The sequence below is a fragment of the Chanodichthys erythropterus genome, chromosome 21, assembly GCF_024489055.1.
Source record: "Chanodichthys erythropterus isolate Z2021 chromosome 21, ASM2448905v1, whole genome shotgun sequence".
Taxonomy (NCBI): domain Eukaryota; kingdom Metazoa; phylum Chordata; class Actinopteri; order Cypriniformes; family Xenocyprididae; genus Chanodichthys; species Chanodichthys erythropterus.
This window is the reverse complement of record NC_090241.1, coordinates 34,805,467-34,823,802: the sequence shown is the minus strand read 5'-3', so window position 1 is coordinate 34,823,802 and position 18,336 is coordinate 34,805,467. Positions and strand designations below refer to the sequence as shown.

General features: G+C 35.4%; 1 protein-coding gene across 2 annotated transcripts; it reads left to right on the top strand.

Moving 5' to 3' along the window:
- The first annotated feature begins 404 nt into the window (after window positions 1-404).
- pcif1 (phosphorylated CTD interacting factor 1) lies at window positions 405-18,017 on the top strand. 2 transcript variants are annotated; one of them, XM_067374209.1, is made up of 17 exons: window positions 405-1,200; window positions 4,206-4,348; window positions 4,426-4,550; window positions 5,788-5,925; window positions 6,056-6,195; window positions 7,248-7,402; window positions 8,284-8,431; window positions 8,538-8,621; window positions 8,698-8,797; window positions 8,888-9,050; window positions 11,132-11,307; window positions 11,408-11,494; window positions 11,582-11,766; window positions 12,389-12,482; window positions 12,558-12,733; window positions 14,976-15,269; window positions 15,955-18,014. In XM_067374209.1, the coding sequence occupies exons 2-16, from the start codon at window positions 4,225-4,227 to the stop codon at window positions 15,241-15,243; spliced, it is 2,163 nt and encodes a 720-aa protein (XP_067230310.1). In that variant the 5' UTR covers window positions 405-1,200; window positions 4,206-4,224; the 3' UTR covers window positions 15,244-15,269; window positions 15,955-18,014. The 2 variants fall into 2 exon arrangements, with proteins under 2 accessions (XP_067230310.1, XP_067230309.1); XM_067374208.1 differs by having other exon boundaries at window positions 14,976-18,017.
- Window positions 18,018-18,336: the final 319 nt, after the last annotated feature.

The window sequence follows — 18,336 nt, the reverse complement described above, 5'->3', positions numbered from 1 at the left end:
AAGCTATAATAGGAATATTTAAAAAAAAATACAAAAGTACAACTTAATTACTAAAACTTAAACTAAAATGAAAACCGAAAAGTATGAAAATAATAAAATATTAATAGACCTAAATAATACAATATTACATAAATCATAGTAAAATCACACTGACAGAAAATGTATTCATATACCTAACTAGATTTATAATTTATTTAGATATTCATATTTGAAACAGAGAGCCAATGAAACAGCCAGCAAGTGCAATTTAAATGCAAAAAAAATATAGTTCAAGTGCAAATGTCAAATGAGGCACAAAGTGCACATGACCAATGTAGCGCAAATGACATGATGTACAAACAGGAAACGAGCCAAATGTGCAATTCACAAATATAGTTCAAATGACATAAGTACAATGTGTAAAAGTGGAACGGTGGTAGAGTTCATAAGCAAACATTGACAAAAAAAAAATAAAAAATTAAACAGCCTTTATTTGTAGATTTTAATTTCTAAAAGTCAAGAAAGTTTCTTCTGGTATTATAATTTTAACTGCAATATAATGATGATAGAGGAGGTGTTGAGGTGTAAGTGTTAAGACTTTAGGATTAATTTGGGTCTTAAATATCTGTTTATGACTGGATTTCATATACTTACATTTCCTATCTTATATTTTTGATGTGCTTTAGTTAATAATAATAGATTCAAAACACAGCCATTGCCATTTTTACTTAAATAAATGTAACACTATTAAATATTGTTTTCAGTAGTTGATATAAAGCGGAAATAAAATAAAAGACTGCAAAAAAAACTTCTGAAGTACTAAAATGGTTCAAACAAAACTGAAATAAAAATAAAGCTAAATAGAAATACATTAAAAAATTACAAGAAATTAAAACAGAGACTAGACATCGCTATTTTTATTTAAGCAAATGTACAAACATTTTCAGGACAGCAACAAAGAACATTCACACAGTTTACAATAAATAAACAAAACAATTAGTTTATGTTTGTCATTTCTGAAAATGAATTAACGCCTCTCTACAAATGGCCGCTCGGGTTTGACGACTTCCACTGCGGATGGCAACTAAACCCGCGCCTGCGCATTAACCGCGTCCGAGTGCCCGATACAAGATGGCGGAGTCGGTGGGGAGGGAGAGGCGGAGGCGGGTCCGAACCGAATAGAGCAAAGCCTATTGAGGACTCCGATCAAACCTCTCCAAGGTAAGGGATTCAGCCATTGAAGAGCAGCACTAGACCTATGGGCGAGTGGCGGAATGCACGGGGCACAATAATATCCCCTCGGTTGCTGCAAACGTGCGTAATGCACGCAATAAACAGACATTATAATGCGCAGTGAGCGCGGCGCCTAGTATGCGAGAGCGCGCGCCATCTTGTCGACCGTTTCCACGAAGCAAAAGTGCGCGCCTAAAATTTGTGGTCGTAACGGTCGGAAATGGACGGGGTTTAAACTCAATAAATGAGCAGTTTGACACACTGTGTTAATGGCCCTATGTATCCTCGTCCTTTCTGTGCCCAAATGAAGCCAGATGATACGCCACTTGATCTTATTTTACCTGCTCTATCCAGCACAGAGTCTTGTGCTGCCGTTGCTCTTTGTTGGATGTTTTTCTCCTCCTCCTTCGGGTTTGTTTTCGGGCGGCTCGATCTGGGGTGGGCGGCGTAGCAGGCGCATGCGTGCCCTTCTTTCACTCATTTGCGCTCTTATTAACGACGATAAACGCAGTAAACACAATCGTATAATAGATATGTGATGTATACCCGGGGTTAGTAACCAAAAAGACGTATTGTGATACTATGGTACAATCGTATTACTATCCGATACATTACTGTACCCTGTCACCGCCATAGTGCTTTTTGAAAGGTTTATTTGAGGGAAATAAATGTTTTTTGAGATTGAGCGATAAATTACTTTCAGTCGACTTTTAATCGGGCCAGCGAAATAAATGTTAAACGTAATACCATGGCGCCTTTACATTTACCATGGTATTACCATGGTATTCCTCAGAAGTACATACAGAATGTCTATATAATTTAAAAACATTACCATCAGTGTACCACTGAATACTTGCCTATGAGGTACAATATTGTTTACAATGTACTTGTTTACATGTACCAAAAATTACCATGATAATCATCATTTGAATGAAATAATCATGTAACTTTCATTATGTTTACATTTCATTATTTTCCTGAAGAGTTTTTCTTTAACATTCACCCAAGCAGACCTAAAAAATAAAAATCTGTCATTATTTTCTTACCTCTTACTCAACTATTTAATTAGCCTTCTGCTTCAGTCTCTGTTTTATTTACAATTAATAAAGTTAAAGTGAAAATTACCCAGGTAATCATATCTCTTATCTATGAATGAAATTATTGTTTGAAACACTTTTGAACTCTTTTAGTGCATGTATAACTAAAGTTTCACTTTCATTATGTTTGTTTCATTATTTTCCTGTAGAGTTTTTCTTTCACATTCAGCCAAACAGACTTAGTTCAACTTGCTCAACTATTTCATTGATTACAGGCTTCTGCGTCAGTCTGTATTTTATTTGTATGTCCACAACTGAATTGAATTGGGAATTAATAAAGTTGAATTGAATTGTACTGTGTTGACTTTGTTTTGGTGAGTTAAAGGTGCAATATGTAATATTTTCTGTCTGCTAGAGGTTGCTAGAAGCCTATTCAAAACAAAGGCGTAGCTTGATGACGGCAAGTTTGAGGGCACAGCCGGTGGAAATAATCGGGATAGGACTCGGGGAGAAATCATGTTCATGGATGTGATTATTAACGCTACTGTAGTATGAAGCAGATCAGGACCGAGTGTAGCTGAACGAGGCCGCTGGAGCGATTGCATAACACGCCTCACGAGCAGCGGGACATTTATTATGACACAGTTGCCAGTGCCGCTTCCGCTTTTCCGGTCATGAGTGTGAGGTAACGCAGCTCCGTTTATCATATTAGACACATTTGAGAGTGTTGAAAATGACGTTATAACGTTACTCTGAGCGTTCGCTCTGTGGCTGCTGTGAGACACTGTTACACACTGCAATAAGATAGATCGATTTTAGAATATCATATTAAATGCTGGATGATTGTGTTGATAAATGGCATGCAATTAACTTTAAAATGTATGATGGAGAAAATGCTGTATTACTGTTACTAAAAATAAAGCTGCATTTGATTATGCTATGTTAGCTATTTGACAAAATAGTGTTTTTCTCTGAGGCATGGTGAAGCATGGTACTCGCAAAAAATTAAGAAAATTAGATTTAGACAATAAGACTAAACGTGTTGAGCTATATAACAGCAATTCGTTTTCTGTTCATAAACGTAAACAAACAGATATTCACTTGTCTATTAAAACATGTAATATATTAAAGCATCTTTTGTGTTTTCATGGTTTCTACAAAAAATAAAACCGGAGGGTAACGCGGGTATGACGCAATTGACAGGCGACTCCTCACACGTCCCGCAATTTTCACAAAATTGCAATTTTCTCACGATTTACAAATAGTTGCAAACATTTGGGATATTCTAAGTATTTAAGTGAACAAAATATATAACACTGGCCTAGTGGTTTTTGGATATTTTACTGCAAAATTCTTACATATTGCACCTTTAATGTTCTTTTGACCTATTCAAAATGTATTATTGAAACTTTAATCTTTCTTTTTTTATCACAAAGTAAGCTTAGGATGTGAAATTTATTTTGCATTTATTCATGTTTTATACACTGTGTCAGACCCTTAACACATTTAGGGTTAAAGGGTTAGTTCACCTAAAAATGAAAATTCTGTCATTAATTACTCACCCTCATTTTGGTCCAAACCCATAAGACTTTAGTTCATTTTTGGAACACAAATTAAGATATTTTTGATGAAATCTGTGAGTTTTTTTGGCATCCGTTATTGACACTTTCAAGGCCAAGAAATGTAATAAAGACATTAAATTACCTTTCTGGGCCTTGAAAGTGGTAATAACATTGCAGTCTATTAGAGGCTAAAAAGCTCGTGGATTTCATCAAAAATATCTTAATTTGTGTTCTGAAGATGAACGAAGGTCTTACAGGTTTGGAACGACATGAGGGTGAGTAATTAATGACAGAATTTTCATTTTTGTGTGAACTAACCCTTTAATATGTCCTTTAGCAGTCTCAGAATTGCAATGCTTATATTTTGTAAAGATGAAAACTTTTCTATCATAAGACAGGACAAATGAGGAGCTATGACGAGTGAAAACCACGGAACAATAAAGGCAGACTCGGCACTGGTCATGTCGCCCACCGGGTCCACGTCACAGGCGGCTCCATTCTCGCCCTCAACCAGCAAACCCATCCAAGAGCTGCCAGGTCCGTATCTATGAGGCTCAAGTGACCAATGGGACACCCTGTGAATCTATGCATCTGATTTTTAGTTTCACTTTCAGATGAGCTGATTCAGGCTGGATGGTCAAAATGTTGGAGTAAAAGGGAGAATCGGCCGTATTACTTCAATCGATTTACTAACCAGTCGCTGTGGGAGATGCCAGTCCTGGGGCAGCATGATGTCATTGTAAGTTCAGTCTTCAGAACCAATTAAATCTCATTATTATGGATGTAACATTTGGGGAAGAACTTTGATGGGGTTTATTGTTCATACAGGTTCTTTAGATATAAGACAAAATGTGTAATAGTTTTCCTGTGTCATTTTAGTGTTATTCATTAGAGCTGCACAATTAATTGTTAAAAGTTCGCAATTTTGATTCAAACACCCAAGCGATGACAACTATCCACCTGCGTCTAATAAACCTTTGACAAAATCACACAGTTTTGTTATTTTTGTGTTACAAATATTTATATTATCACAGAAATACTGGGATAAAAGTTTATAATTTCGATATAAACACTGATGGCTATCAAAATCACCTTTTGAAAGTAAGTTGGCACTTCAAATAAGGATTATATCATTACATTGTTACGCCACTAGGTGGCGACAAGTGACTGTTAAAAAATGTATTAATTTGTCATTGAATCATTCATTCAATAATTCATTCAAAAACTCTGATTCATACCGTAATGAAACAAGTGATTTATGAGTGATTCATTGAATGATTCATTCAAACCGTTTTTAAAAAAATAATTCATTCAGATTTAAACATTTTAAATGGACTGCAGCAATTAACATTTTTTCAGAACTGCTAGTAAATGGCATTTTTTTGTTAAGTTGTGTGTTCAGAATTCAGATTTTTATTTGAAACAAAAAAATTGCGATCCTCAATTTATCCAGAATCGTGCAGCTGTATTATTTACACTGTTAAAGTCTGTATTACTATATTTTTTATTTAAAACTTGTATTACTATTTGTGCTTCTGTTTAGTTCCTGACTGTGTTTTATTGGCTCTGTATTTGTACTCTGCACAATGACAAAGTTCTAATGTTCTAAAAGTTCTAAACAATCTATAATCTAATTTTAAAGTACACATTTTCACAGAACACATTTTCTGTATGTCAGTATTATTTAATGTTATAGTTTACTAATATTTTAATTAGCTTTTGTTTTTATTTTTTCCAGTTTTTATTTTAGTTTTATGTACTTTTGCCTTTTTTATTAGTTTTTTTTTTTTTTTTAACTTCCTATTTAGCTTTAATTTTATTTTAGTTTTAGTAATTTTGTTTCGTAAACTTATTTTTATTTCTGGTAATTTAAGTTTTTCATCTAATATTTATATTTCAGCTTTACTTCAATTAACAAAAACTATTTTTAATGATAATAAAATAACAACATTGTCCTGTATTTGCCGTTGTTTCAGTCGGATCCTCTGGGGTTGAACGCGGCTCCAGCCTCTGGTGAGGCGATAAGCGACGCAGGTCTGGGAAACGGGCAGCGTAAGAGACATCCATCAGAGGATGCTTCTCAAGCGGGCCCTAACAGTTTCAAGAGGCCGAAGGTCAGTTTTCATCCTAATAGCAGAAATAGTTGTGAAGTAGCTTGCTTATTTGATATTTCCTTAATAAATATCTATTTAGCAACGACTGTTGGTTTTAGTCAATTTTAGTGAATACATTTTCTGATTTCAGGTTGAGATTCCTGTCACTCCAACCACTCCTACTGTCCCTATTTCTCCCAGCACGCCAGGAGTCAAACCCTGGGTCAACGCCACGGATGATAAACAAGGCCAGGCCGGCGTGCCTGCGCCGGCTCCGTACAGGCCCTCTGTGTGAGTATGGAGCTCGTCTTTTCCGATCTGTCCCATGTTCCTCATTTATAAGTCACTTTGGCTGAAAGCATCTGCTTTAAAAGGGTGGTTGATTATAATTTCACTTTTTTAACTTTAGTTAGTGTGTAATGTTGCTGTTTGAGCATAAACAACATCTGCAAAGTTACGACACTCACGTTCAGTACAAAAGGAGATGCTTTCAGATGCTCGAGATCGGTCTGCCTTCTTAGTCCAGTATGCCGTCCCATCGTGCAAAGTCACATGATTTTTTTTTTGATGCGCATTCAGGAATTTATTATGTAAATGTGTTTCCATTGGAGTTTATGCGCATGTTTCATAATCGGATGTATCTGACTCAGTTAGGTTTTTACGCGTATTTTTAAAACTTATGCGCATCTTGGCGTTTCCATCCAGCAGTTGTTTTTTTTTTTTTTTTTTATGCGATATCCCAAATTGTGCATAAAACATAGCTAATGATATTTTTTTGTAACAGTCACTTGTCGCCACCTACTGGTGTATAATTAATACAATGTTTATTTGAAGCTTCAAGTTACTTTTAATAGATGATTTTTACTGATTTAGTCTATTTTGATCGCTACCATATACATCAATATTTATGTCTGAACTGTATATACTTTTATACCAGAATGTCTGGTTATCTGAATTATTGTGAAACAGAAATAATGATATTGTGTGGTTAAAAAGACTGTTTGTGAAGCTGTTTCATACCTATACATGACAACTGCTCTCTCTAGATCAGCGGCAGCGCCAACACATATTTGATTCGGTGTGATCGTACTTATCTAAGGTTTATTAGATAAGTACGACAGAGCTGAATTATTGTCATTTAGGAATAAGTTTGTGTGGGTGTTTTGAATCAAGATCAAGACCTTGTAACAATTAATGGTGCAGCAGCAGCAACTCTATTGCTTGGACATTACATGATTTTCTAGTTATTTTAGAGTTCAAATTAAGCTCTTACAGCTGTTAAGCTCTGTAAATATGATACGACTCTGCGCTGTGACATGTCTGAACTGGACTTTGTGTTTCAGAGTGTACTGGGACCTGGACATTCAGACCAACGCTGTGATCAGAGAGCGAGCCCCAGCGAACCACCTCCCTCCACACCCGGAGATCGAGTTGCAGAGAGCGCAACTCACCACTAAACTGCGGCAGCACTACCACGAGCTGTGCTCTCAGCGTGAGGGTATGTGAAACGCTGCTCTCATGTTTTCCCATTGAAAAAAAACCTTACATTCTGCATATGAGAGATTAATCATATTATAATACAAGTGTAACAAAATCAGCATCGTATTGTTTTTGTCATGCTACACTGTTTTGAAACAGCTGAGCTAATTTCATACTACTGAAATTGTGGTTAAGTTAGTAGCTTTGCTACTTTTAGTTAGATAATTCCCAGCACTGGTCCACCCACCTCCATATTCACAGCCAGTTCTTGTCTGCGTAAATGTTAATAGTTATGAATGCATTGCAAAGCTACCGGAAGGAAACTGCTAATATTGAAACTACAGCTATCTCAAAGTTTGAATCTTAAATGCTGCACGGTTCTTTTAAATCATTTGGTAACTTGCTGAGAAGGATGAGCCCCATAAATATTTGTAACTAGTTTATAAACTTTATATATTGGGGTCAGAAGGATTTGTAAAGAAATTAATACTTTTATTAAGTGAGGATGCATTAAATTGATCATAAGTGACGGTAAAGCCATATATAATGTTACAAAAGATTATTTCAAATAACTGCTGTTCTTTTAAACTTTGTATTCATCAAAGAAATGTCAAGCAGCACAACTATTTTCAACATTGATAATAAAAATAAATGTTTCTTGAGACGCAAATCAGCATATTAGAATGATTTCTGAAGGATCATGTGACACTGAAGACTGGAGTAATGATGCTGAAAATTCAGCTTTGCATATTCAAATAGAAAACCATTCAAGTAAAAACAGTAATATTGCCAAATATTACAATTTACAATATTTTTGATAAATAAATGCAGCATTGGGGAGCAGAAGAGACTTTTAAATTGTGTAATTGTAATTTAGAGATTATTATTTGCTGTTTTCAGGCATAGAGCCTCCACGGGAATCCTTCAACCGCTGGCTTTTGGAGAGAAAAGTGGTGGATAAAGGTCTGGATCCGCTCTTGCCAAGCGAGTGCGACCCGGTCATTTCCCCGTCCATGTTCAGAGAGATCATGAACGACATCCCCATCAGGTACTAAAACATCAGTGTTTGTCGCATAACCAAGTTCCTTATTGCTTTCGTGTTCAATATGGAAATGTTTTTATAATTTTCTAACTTTCCTCGCAACAAATGTTAGGCTCTCTCGAATCAAATACAAGGAAGAGGCCAGGAAACTCTTGTTTAAATATGCAGAGGCGGCCAAGAAAATGATTGACTCCAGGTAATTATTCATGCTGGTTACTAAGTTTTGAGACTAACATGAACATTGTCTGAAAGTATATTTCATGTTTGCACAGAAATGCAACTCCTGATAGTCGGAAGGTGGTGAAGTGGAACGTCGAGGACACGATGAACTGGCTGAGACGAGACCATTCTGCCAGCAAGGAGGACTACATGGTACATTCTCAGTAGTTTTGTTCTGAGCCTCCTACCTAGTCAGCATTTTAAGGCGTACATATACATGACCGTAATTGGATCATTCCTCAGGATCGGCTCGAGCACTTACGGAAGCAGTGCGGCCCTCACGTGGCGTCCGTGGCGAAGGACTCTGTTGAGGGCATCTGCTCAAAGATCTATCACATTTCTGCGGAATATGTGCGCAGGATCCGTCAGGCTCACCTCACTCTGCTTAAAGAGTGCAACATCTCAGGTAGGAGATGGCAAGCAGAATGTGAGGAAAAACTAATTATTTGAAATAAATCCTGTGGTGGGAAAAAGATGCATGTACTTTTTAAAAAATCCATGATCATATAATGTGTCATATAGGTCTAATGGGCATTTATTGAAGGGTGAAGAAGCACCAAAATGTCAGTGTTGTAGCATCAACTTGTTTGTTTTTGCTCTGCCCAATTTTTAAAGGTACACTATGTAACTTTTGGCTCTCTAGCAGTTAAAAAACAAAACTGAATGCATTTTTTATAAAGAATGTTTTGGTTGAGCTTCAGCTCTGCGTGAATGTGTGGATGAATAAGGTTATTCCACTGTTCATAAATCATTCACTACTAGGCTTAAGAGATATAACCAGTTTAGATGGAAAGGATCTCAGAAGACATTACTGTACCCATTAATAGACGCTATACTTCCTTGAAAACAAAATCCAGCACAGCACTACGACAACCATAATGAAATGAGCCTTCACAATAGATAATTCTTTACATTCTGTACATAACTCTGTTAGAGCGCTACATATGGCAATTTATCTGTCCATTTATTGCCTGTAGAGTAATAAAAACATCTCTGCGTAGAGCACCACAATTAAACATTAAAAGATCATGATCTCGATTCAAACACCTTATTTCCTCAATGACAACGATTCTCCTATGTCTGTTAAACCTTTGACAAAATCACATCGGAACATTCAGATCTTCCTTTGCGCTGCTGCTGACCCAGATAGAGGAGAAACAGCTTTTCAACCACACATTATAATTATTTCTGTTACAAATATTCAAATTATCACTGAATTACTGGGATAAATGTTTACAGTTCGGGTATAAACACTGATGCCTAGCGATCAAAATAGAGTAAATCACCTTGGTGCTTCAAATAAAGATTCTGTCAATTACACCGTTACGCAAGTAGGTGGCGACAAGTGACTTAAAACAAATGTATTTGTCATTGAATCATTCATTCAAGCGATTTCGTTCAAAAACGCTGATTCATTTATTTTTTTTAAATTCATACAAATTAAACATTGTTAAATAGACTGCAGCAATTAACATTTTGTCAGAACATCTAGTAAATTACATGTTATTTTGTTGAGTTGTCTGTTTAGAATCGTGATCTATTTGAAACAAAAAAATTGTGATTCTCAATTCATCCAGAATCGTGCAGCTCTATCTCTGTGTCGCTTTTTAAGATTCCTCAGTTCTCGCCATCTCTGAAAAGCCAAGCCAATGTTGATTCTTGTTTTATTACAAGCTCTGTTGTGTTCTATTTTTGCATTAGACTCTCCTCTGTTCAGCATTTGTTTAAAACGGGTGATTCTTCGGAGGTTGCAGAATTAGCTACTCCATGTCAACCTTTCTCACTTGTTGTGACGACTAACCTCTGCCACTCCCACACCAGACCAGCATCAAAGTAGCCGGAGCATCTTTTCTCTATTTACAGATATGACAAGACGTATATACACTATTTCCTGCCAAAACAATCCCACTAGGTCTAAAATTTGAACACTTATAATACCATAGTATTACCATAGTGAATCAGGGTAAGACAAAAAGCATGTTTTAACTCATTATTTAAATTAATCATTTTGAACTAAGTTGCATAGTGTACTTTTAATGTCACGAGATAATGTTTTTTATCAGGGCAGACTTTGAAGGAATTATTTTGTAAGACGTACTCGCAATAAATTGTTAATTGGTCCTTTCAAAGAATCTTCTATATAATAGTATATACAAAACTCTCTCTTAGTCTTTTAGTCTGTTTTTTTTTTCTTCTAAGTAGAATTTTATAAAATGCACTTTTATTGTAGTTATTATAGTTGAATGTTGAATTTGAATGTTGTTGTATAATAACCTGTGAAGCTGATATGGCAATAAATTTAAATAAAATAAATCAAATGCCGGTTTATGTCATCCATGAATCTGGAAAATGGTCAGTGAGGGTTTTATTGTTAGATAAAAATTGATGAAACTCCAAAAAAGGATGAAATTTTGGCCCTGGTGCCAATATTTGCTCTTGGTTTGACTTTGTTTAGAGCCCCTCTGAACTACTCTTCTTGCTTTAAAGTGGACAGCACAGAGTCGACAGAGGTTCAGAACCGGTTGGTGTATTGCTATCCAGTCAGACTGTCCATCCAGTCTCCTCCTCAGCCGCGCGTTGAGCTGCACTTCGAGAATGACATTGCTTGTCTACGGTATAAAGGGGAAATGGTTAAGGTCAACCGCGGTCATTTCAACAAATTGGTGTGTACATGCTAAACACTAGCTCAAAACAAATTAAAGCCAGAAACATACACTACATTGGATTTTTATTTTGTTGCATTTCTTTCTCTGACATAAACAGGAACTCCTATATCGATACAGCTGTATAGATGACCCAAGGTTTGAAAAGTTCCTGTCTCGTGTGTGGTGCCTTATCAAAAGATACCAGGTAAGACTCAAGTTTACAAGTATTGGTAATCAGTCAGGAAAGCAAATGCAGCATCAACATGTGTTTCCACCCTCTTGTGAATTACAGGTGATGTTTGGCTCTGGTGTGAACGAGGGGTCTGGCCTTCAGGGGGCACTGCCTGTTCCCGTCTTTGAGGCTCTCAACAAAAAGTTTGGAGTAACTTTTGAGTGCTTCGCTTCTCCTCTGAACTGCTATTTCAAGCAGTTCTGCTCTGCATTTCCAGACATTGACGGCTTTTTCGGATCTCGAGGGTATGTAAATGTGTTCTTGATAAAAATGCAGAGGTCTAAAATCTTATTAGATGAGCCACAAAAATGCAAAAAACATTTTTTCATGATACTGTATTATTTTGGTTTTATATGTTTATCAAAAGTAATACATTGCTGTACTGTCATGGTAAGTGTACACACACACGTGTTAGTTTCTTATTTAGAGTATAATGTTTTCATATTTCTATATTAATTTTAAATAAATAAATTAAACATTTAAAGGTATATTTCAAATTCATTCATCATTTACTCAACCTTATGGTCCAAAAGTTAAATCAAATAAAATAGTTCTTGCTGAATCTACTTTTTGTAATGTCTATTTGATGCTTTACACAATAATGACTTTAAATTATCATTTTGGGGCTAATTTCTCAGCCATATTTGATGTGCAATTAATTTGTGATTAATTCATTTCCACATCATTTAATTAATTGGATTAAAAATTGTAATCTCTTGATAGCCCTAATAAATAAATATGTGTGTGTATATATACTTTTGTGACTTTAATAATTACTCTGTCACTGCTGTTATATAAAAGCAAGCATGGTTTCTGTCAGAGAAGTTAATTTGCTTTACTTTATCGCTTCCTCATGTCTGTCCTCAGGCCATTTCTCAGCTTCTCTCCGGCCAGTGGCTCATTTGAGGCAAACCCTCCATTCTGTGAGGAACTCATGGACGCCATGGTGACACGCTTTGAGGTGTGTGACTCTTAATCTCACTCCAAATTCGTTAGATTGGAATATCGATTCTCATTGTCTCACCATCTTTCTCAGGATCTTCTGGAACGCTCCAGCGAGCCTCTGTCCTTCATCATCTTTGTGCCGGAGTGGCGTGATCCACCGACCCCTGCCCTCACACGCATGGAGTCCAGCCGCTTCCGAAGGCACCAGATGACCGTGCCTGCCTTCGAGCATGAGTACCGCAGCGGCTCACAGCACATATGCAAAAGGTCAGACATTTGTTGGTAGGGCTGGGCCGTGTGAGGGTATATATCACAGAGACGATATAAATGTCAGTATATTAGATCTTTGCATTCACTCTTAAAGTGACGGCGGCCTAATAAACCATTAATGTTAATCAATCAACAAAAGACAGAGGAAATCACTCACTTCTCTTGACTGAGTAGCTTGTGTGTCTTTAAGAATCATTTTAAATGTAATTTATACAGTGAAGCCTATGCAGTGTTTTATTTTCACATTTAATCATTCGGTTTTCAGTACAGCAGGTGGGGAGAGAACTAAACATAAAATTGCTTTTTTTTTATTATTAAACAGTGGTTTACTGAACAAATTGTGTTTTTGTCTTTAAATATATTAAATTAAATCATAACTAAAAGTTTCTTAAGGATAAAAAGTTATCTCTGCTAATGCTATAAACTATGCAGGGAGCCCTTACTTGAACATTATGCTGCTATAATATTAAAGGTTAACAACTGAGCCCAAAATATTAGCCTAAATTCAATCGCTTTTTATTTTTAGATAAAATAATCAACACTCAAATAACAAATTGTAGGCCTATGCAAACATGTAAGCTGCACCTAAGCAGTTTTTGCATTAACTTCTAAATGTTTTTACTCCAATTCATTGTTGAAATATAATCATTTCCACACAGTGGCTGTCATTTTCACAACAGACTTATTTAAACATACATTAGCCTAATGTACATGTTACATTACATACATATAGCCTAATCAGGACATCACTAAAAGGTTAAGTAAAATATAATGAATATATAGGCTAATACAATGCATATATTAAGCGAAAGAGTTCATTTCTCTAGCGAACTAACAAACTTTGGACAATGAATGGCTTTTCTGAGGTAAATGCTACATAACATGTTGTTTATAAGATTTCATTGAAGTCTTTCCGCTGTTGAAACACTGATTGAGCAATTACACGAGATGACCGTTTCAGTAAGTTGTACTGTATCTTTCAACATACCTTCAGATGTTCATTCATGTTTATTCTGTAACTAGTATTAAAGAGGAAGAGATGATCGCATTCACTCGCACCGGTTGAACTGAGGCGCCTGTATAGTGATGTCGAAGCGGCATTTTCTGTTTAAATTTCGTGATTTAGTGGACAGAATTTGAAGGATGACACTTTGTTTCCTATCAAAAATAACAAAACGCAGAGCTTATTGCAATTATTGGTCCTTAATGTTGGTTAGGCTACAATGTTGCAATGCAATAATGCAATGCAATGCAACCGAAATCTGCTTCTTTGTTCTTATTTTTAATAATAAAATTAAAATAACAAAAATAACTATATCATATGTAAACACGAAATATAAAAAAGATAATTGCTACATTTAATGTAAATTCTGACTTTTTTTCTTGCTATTGTTGGGTTTATATAGTTTCCATCTTGAAATTCTGACTTTTTTTCCTCAAAATTGTTAGATAAAAACTAGCAGTTGCAAGAAGAAAAGAGTTGTGAGATTAAAAAGTCGCAATTACCTTTATTTTTTTATTCTGTGGCGAAAACAAGCTTCCATAATATTGTGATGCACACTGCCCTCCAAAAGTTTGGAAACAACCTAGAAAAGTTGGGTTTTGGATAATAATGGTATGAATCCTTTTTAATTTGTGATAATTCAATGATAACACAAACTACAAAAACATTTTATTACATAAACATTTTATACATAGAAAAAACTTAATTTTTTGATTCATCAAAATATCCAGCATTAGCAGCTATCTGACCTAAACTGGGCTCTGATTGGTTCATTGTTTTCTAAACTTAATTGGCAATCAATTATTGAAGCTATTAAGGTGTGCTGACCCAAAAATCTTTTACAAACCTGGGCCAAGTTTAATCCAGTAACCAGCATCACAGCTGGCAAAGGGGCGTGTCTGACTTTCACATGTATATATTGCCATTATTATGTAATCAAAATGAAAATTATTATTGCTGGTCTTCAATGATAATGTCAAGTTACTTTAATGTATTTGCACCAAAAAATGATAAGGATTTATGCTGATATCGTCCAAAACCACACTTTGCCAGGGGTGTTTCCAAACTTTTGGAGGGTGTTGTATATCGTTATTGTGTAATAGAATTTCTCATATTGTAAAATAAGGTTTTGATCCTTTTGCCAACCCCTATTTTTTGGTCTCTTTCCTTGTTCTAGCAGTTGTTTACTGCACAAAACATATTGTTTAACTTGTGGTTTGCTCTCTCAACTTTCAGAGAAGAGATGTACTACAAGGCCATCCATGGAACGGCAGTCATTTTCCTCCAAAACAATGCTGGCTTTGCCAAATGGGAGCCCACCACGGAGAGAATCCAGGAGCTCCTGGGGGCGTATAAGGTCTCTGGGCGTTCATTGCCCTCGCCTGGTCCCTCTTCCACCAGTACCGCAGACAAAGACTCCAAACCGGTCCAGGAGCGCTCTGCTAAAAGTCAAGACAACAGCAGTCCTGTTGACAAGACTGCACCGGACACAACAAACATTTAGATGCAGCGCTGGGCGTGTGGACACATGTATGTATGTTTATGGGAAAGAGTCTGTGATTGTATGAGAGATATAATATTGCGCTGTTGGGTTTAGATGTTCACGCAAGATTTGTTTACTTTCTTCCGCCTCTATTATTTAATATTATTTGTTTTAGGGGTTTGAGTCTCATAATTGTTGGGTTTTTTATCAGTGTGTAGATAGTTTGGTCACCTTTTTTTTTTTTTTTTTTTTTAAGAGATGGTAAATGTAGTCAAGCATATCATATTCTTTTTTTTTTGTTGGCCTTTATGGGTGAATCTCATTAAAACGTGTCATAATCCACACCAAGTTCAAAAGAACAATATTTTTCATAAATATTTCATAAAGTTTTTCATCAATTTTCTCAATGGTGGTTAAACTTGAATGACATTATTTTCATTTGTTATACAGTAATTATTTACTGTATTATTACAGTTAAAATGTTACTAATAAAATGAGCATAAATTGAATTCAACACAATGGAATGTATTAGCATTGGGATATCTTTACTCAAATACATCCTCTGTTACGCTAGTGAATTAGTGTTTTTTCATTATAATATATATAGATATAACGTGGTCCTCATATAGGCCCAATTTTCCAAACAAAATAGAATTTCTATTGATTTTGGAGTGAAATATGACAGGCTTTGTGATTATTCACTCTTTAACTTTGTGCTTTTCTCACTGGCAGGAATATGAAGCTGTCAAAGAGTCGATGCACCAATGCTTGTCTATCGTTCTTTTATATAATTCTGTGTCAGAAGACGATCGGCGATCAGGCAGCTATGTTTAAAAGCCTTCATCATGACATGCATCAGCGTTAGGGCTTCTCAAACCATTAGTTGCTTCCTGTTAAACCCGTTTGTTTTTAGCATTCATAGGCGTTCCTTTATAAGTTGAGCAGTCATGTTTGAATTCTTCATGACAGAATATATACTGTATGTAATAACAAAAGGTCAGTAAACAAGCAGAGAAATAGTCATCCATTTGCAGTCGAATCCAGTCCGTTTTCTTTTGTTCCTTAAATATTGTACAGAACACGATAGTTATTTAAAGATTTTGTACTTTTTATTTGCGTTTTCTGTACAGTACAAGCCTGTGTGAACCCTAGTGTGGCATTCTGGGTCACATCAATTGTAGCATTTAGAAAAGTGAAATTTCTTATTAGTTACGAAAGCATTATTCCACCTGTTTGTGGTTTTAGTGAAAAATGAATTGGATTCTAAATATGGCGTACGCCCCTCATTTTTCTCCAGTGAGTCTACCTCTCATTTCGGGTGTTTTATAATTGAGAGCAATGACACCTGGAAACTCAAACGAAGAAAAGCAAACATTCTTCCTTTAATAACTGCATTAGAGTCCAGTTATTAAAATTGGTTGCTATTGCCTTGATTTCACTGTTTCGTGTTTGTGAAAAGTGCTTTAAAAGATAACTTTTTTTTTTTTCTAATCATAGAAATTTGTTTACATGATATTGAGTTTAAATTGTATCACTGGGCAGCGTTTTGAATGTACGTTTTAAAAAAGGAAAAGAGAAAGTTATTGATCGCATTTGTTGCTACAATTGGACTTTAAATGTTGCTATTGTTAACACTACAATGGTGGATTTTTTTGTTTTTGTTTGTTTTTTTGCCATGTTAATACGCATGTAGAAATTCGTATTGTATATTATCACTTTATTAAACCCAATCACTTCCATCTGTAAGTAAGTATAGGTTTGTTTGTTTGTTTTCACTGGATTACATTGACATGGGAAATGGCTTTTATGTAAGGTTTAAAAGCATTCCAGTGGTTTGATGCGTAATGTATCCCAGCTTGCCATTTTTAAAATCCAACACAGCATAACATTGAGCATCGGGCACTTGTTGGATTTCAGAGTGGATCACCAGCAAAACTGTAGATGTTGTACAGAATTTGTTTTCTTCCCACACGGCTGTTATGAGTTTACTGGAAAAGAACACAAAAGATGTCTTTTTCACCATGGTTATTTTTTTTTTTTTATTTAACTTTTTGGTTTCTAAACTGTTTATGAATTATAGAATTTATGAAATAGTTGTTTTAAACTAAACCAAAGTGTTATTAAAAAAAAGGAGGAATTTATCTTGTATCTTAAAGTAGAACCGTGTACGATTGCATCAGTAATGCATAAAGTGTAACCAGCAAAAACATCCATTTATCCATAACTTTATTTTTATAATTCTCTTTTTTTTTTTGGTTGTTGTTCTTTGTTTTCTTACAAGAGTGTGTTTAGGTTTTTATCTTGCATGACCTGATATTTTTCATTACAAAAAAAATCAAAACAATATATAAATTGTACAAATCTATATTGTTTAGTTAGTTGTACGCTTTGCCACACTAGGCTTTTAACCGATTTGCATTTATCAGTCATGTTGATTGATTTATATTTGGTCGCTATTGCGTTTGTTGATTCAATGTCCTCTAAAATGCCATGAATGTCTCCCCTGTAATCTTATTCTGATAAAGAAAAGATTCAGTGAATGTAAATATGTCTGTGCTTATATAATTTGTTTCTTCTACCTGTATATTATCAGTGTTGTGGCATTTCCCCATCACCTAAAGTGGTATAAAGATTTTCCTCTGAATCAGAAAAGCTCAGTAAAATATTGAAATCATGAACTTATCTCTGGCATTTTGTTATTTATTGTACATACTTGCTCTGGTACTGGCTGAAATTTGTACAGTAACAAAAAATACTGTGGTATTATTAAGGGCAATGGTACCATGGTAATACCATGTTTTATGTGAACCTGGCATAGTATACTTTGAAGTACCTTGTAGTACTATCATGTGCAACGCCCTCCAAAAGTTTGGAAACACCCCTGGCAAAGTGTGGTTTTGGACGATATCAGCATAAATCCTTATCATTTTTTTGGTGCAAATACAATACAGTAACTTGACATTATCATTGAAGTCCAGCAGTAATTTCATTTTGATTACATAATAATGGCAATATATACATGTGAAAGTCAGACACGCCCCTTTGCCAGCTGTGATGCTGGTTACTGGATTCAACTTGGCCAAGGTTTGTAAAAGATTTTTGGGTCAGCACACC

Excerpts from the sequence above, each read along its gene's own strand:
- pcif1 (XM_067374208.1), top strand. The coding sequence starts at position 4,225 with ATGACGAGTGAAAACCACGGAACAATAAAGGCAGACTCGGCACTGGTC. Across the intron at positions 8,622-8,697 it reads AAGAAAATGATTGACTCCAG|AAATGCAACTCCTGATAGTC; the intron begins GTAATTATTCAT and ends ATGTTTGCACAG. Across the intron at positions 9,051-11,131 it reads TAAAGAGTGCAACATCTCAG|TGGACAGCACAGAGTCGACA; the intron begins GTAGGAGATGGC and ends CTTGCTTTAAAG.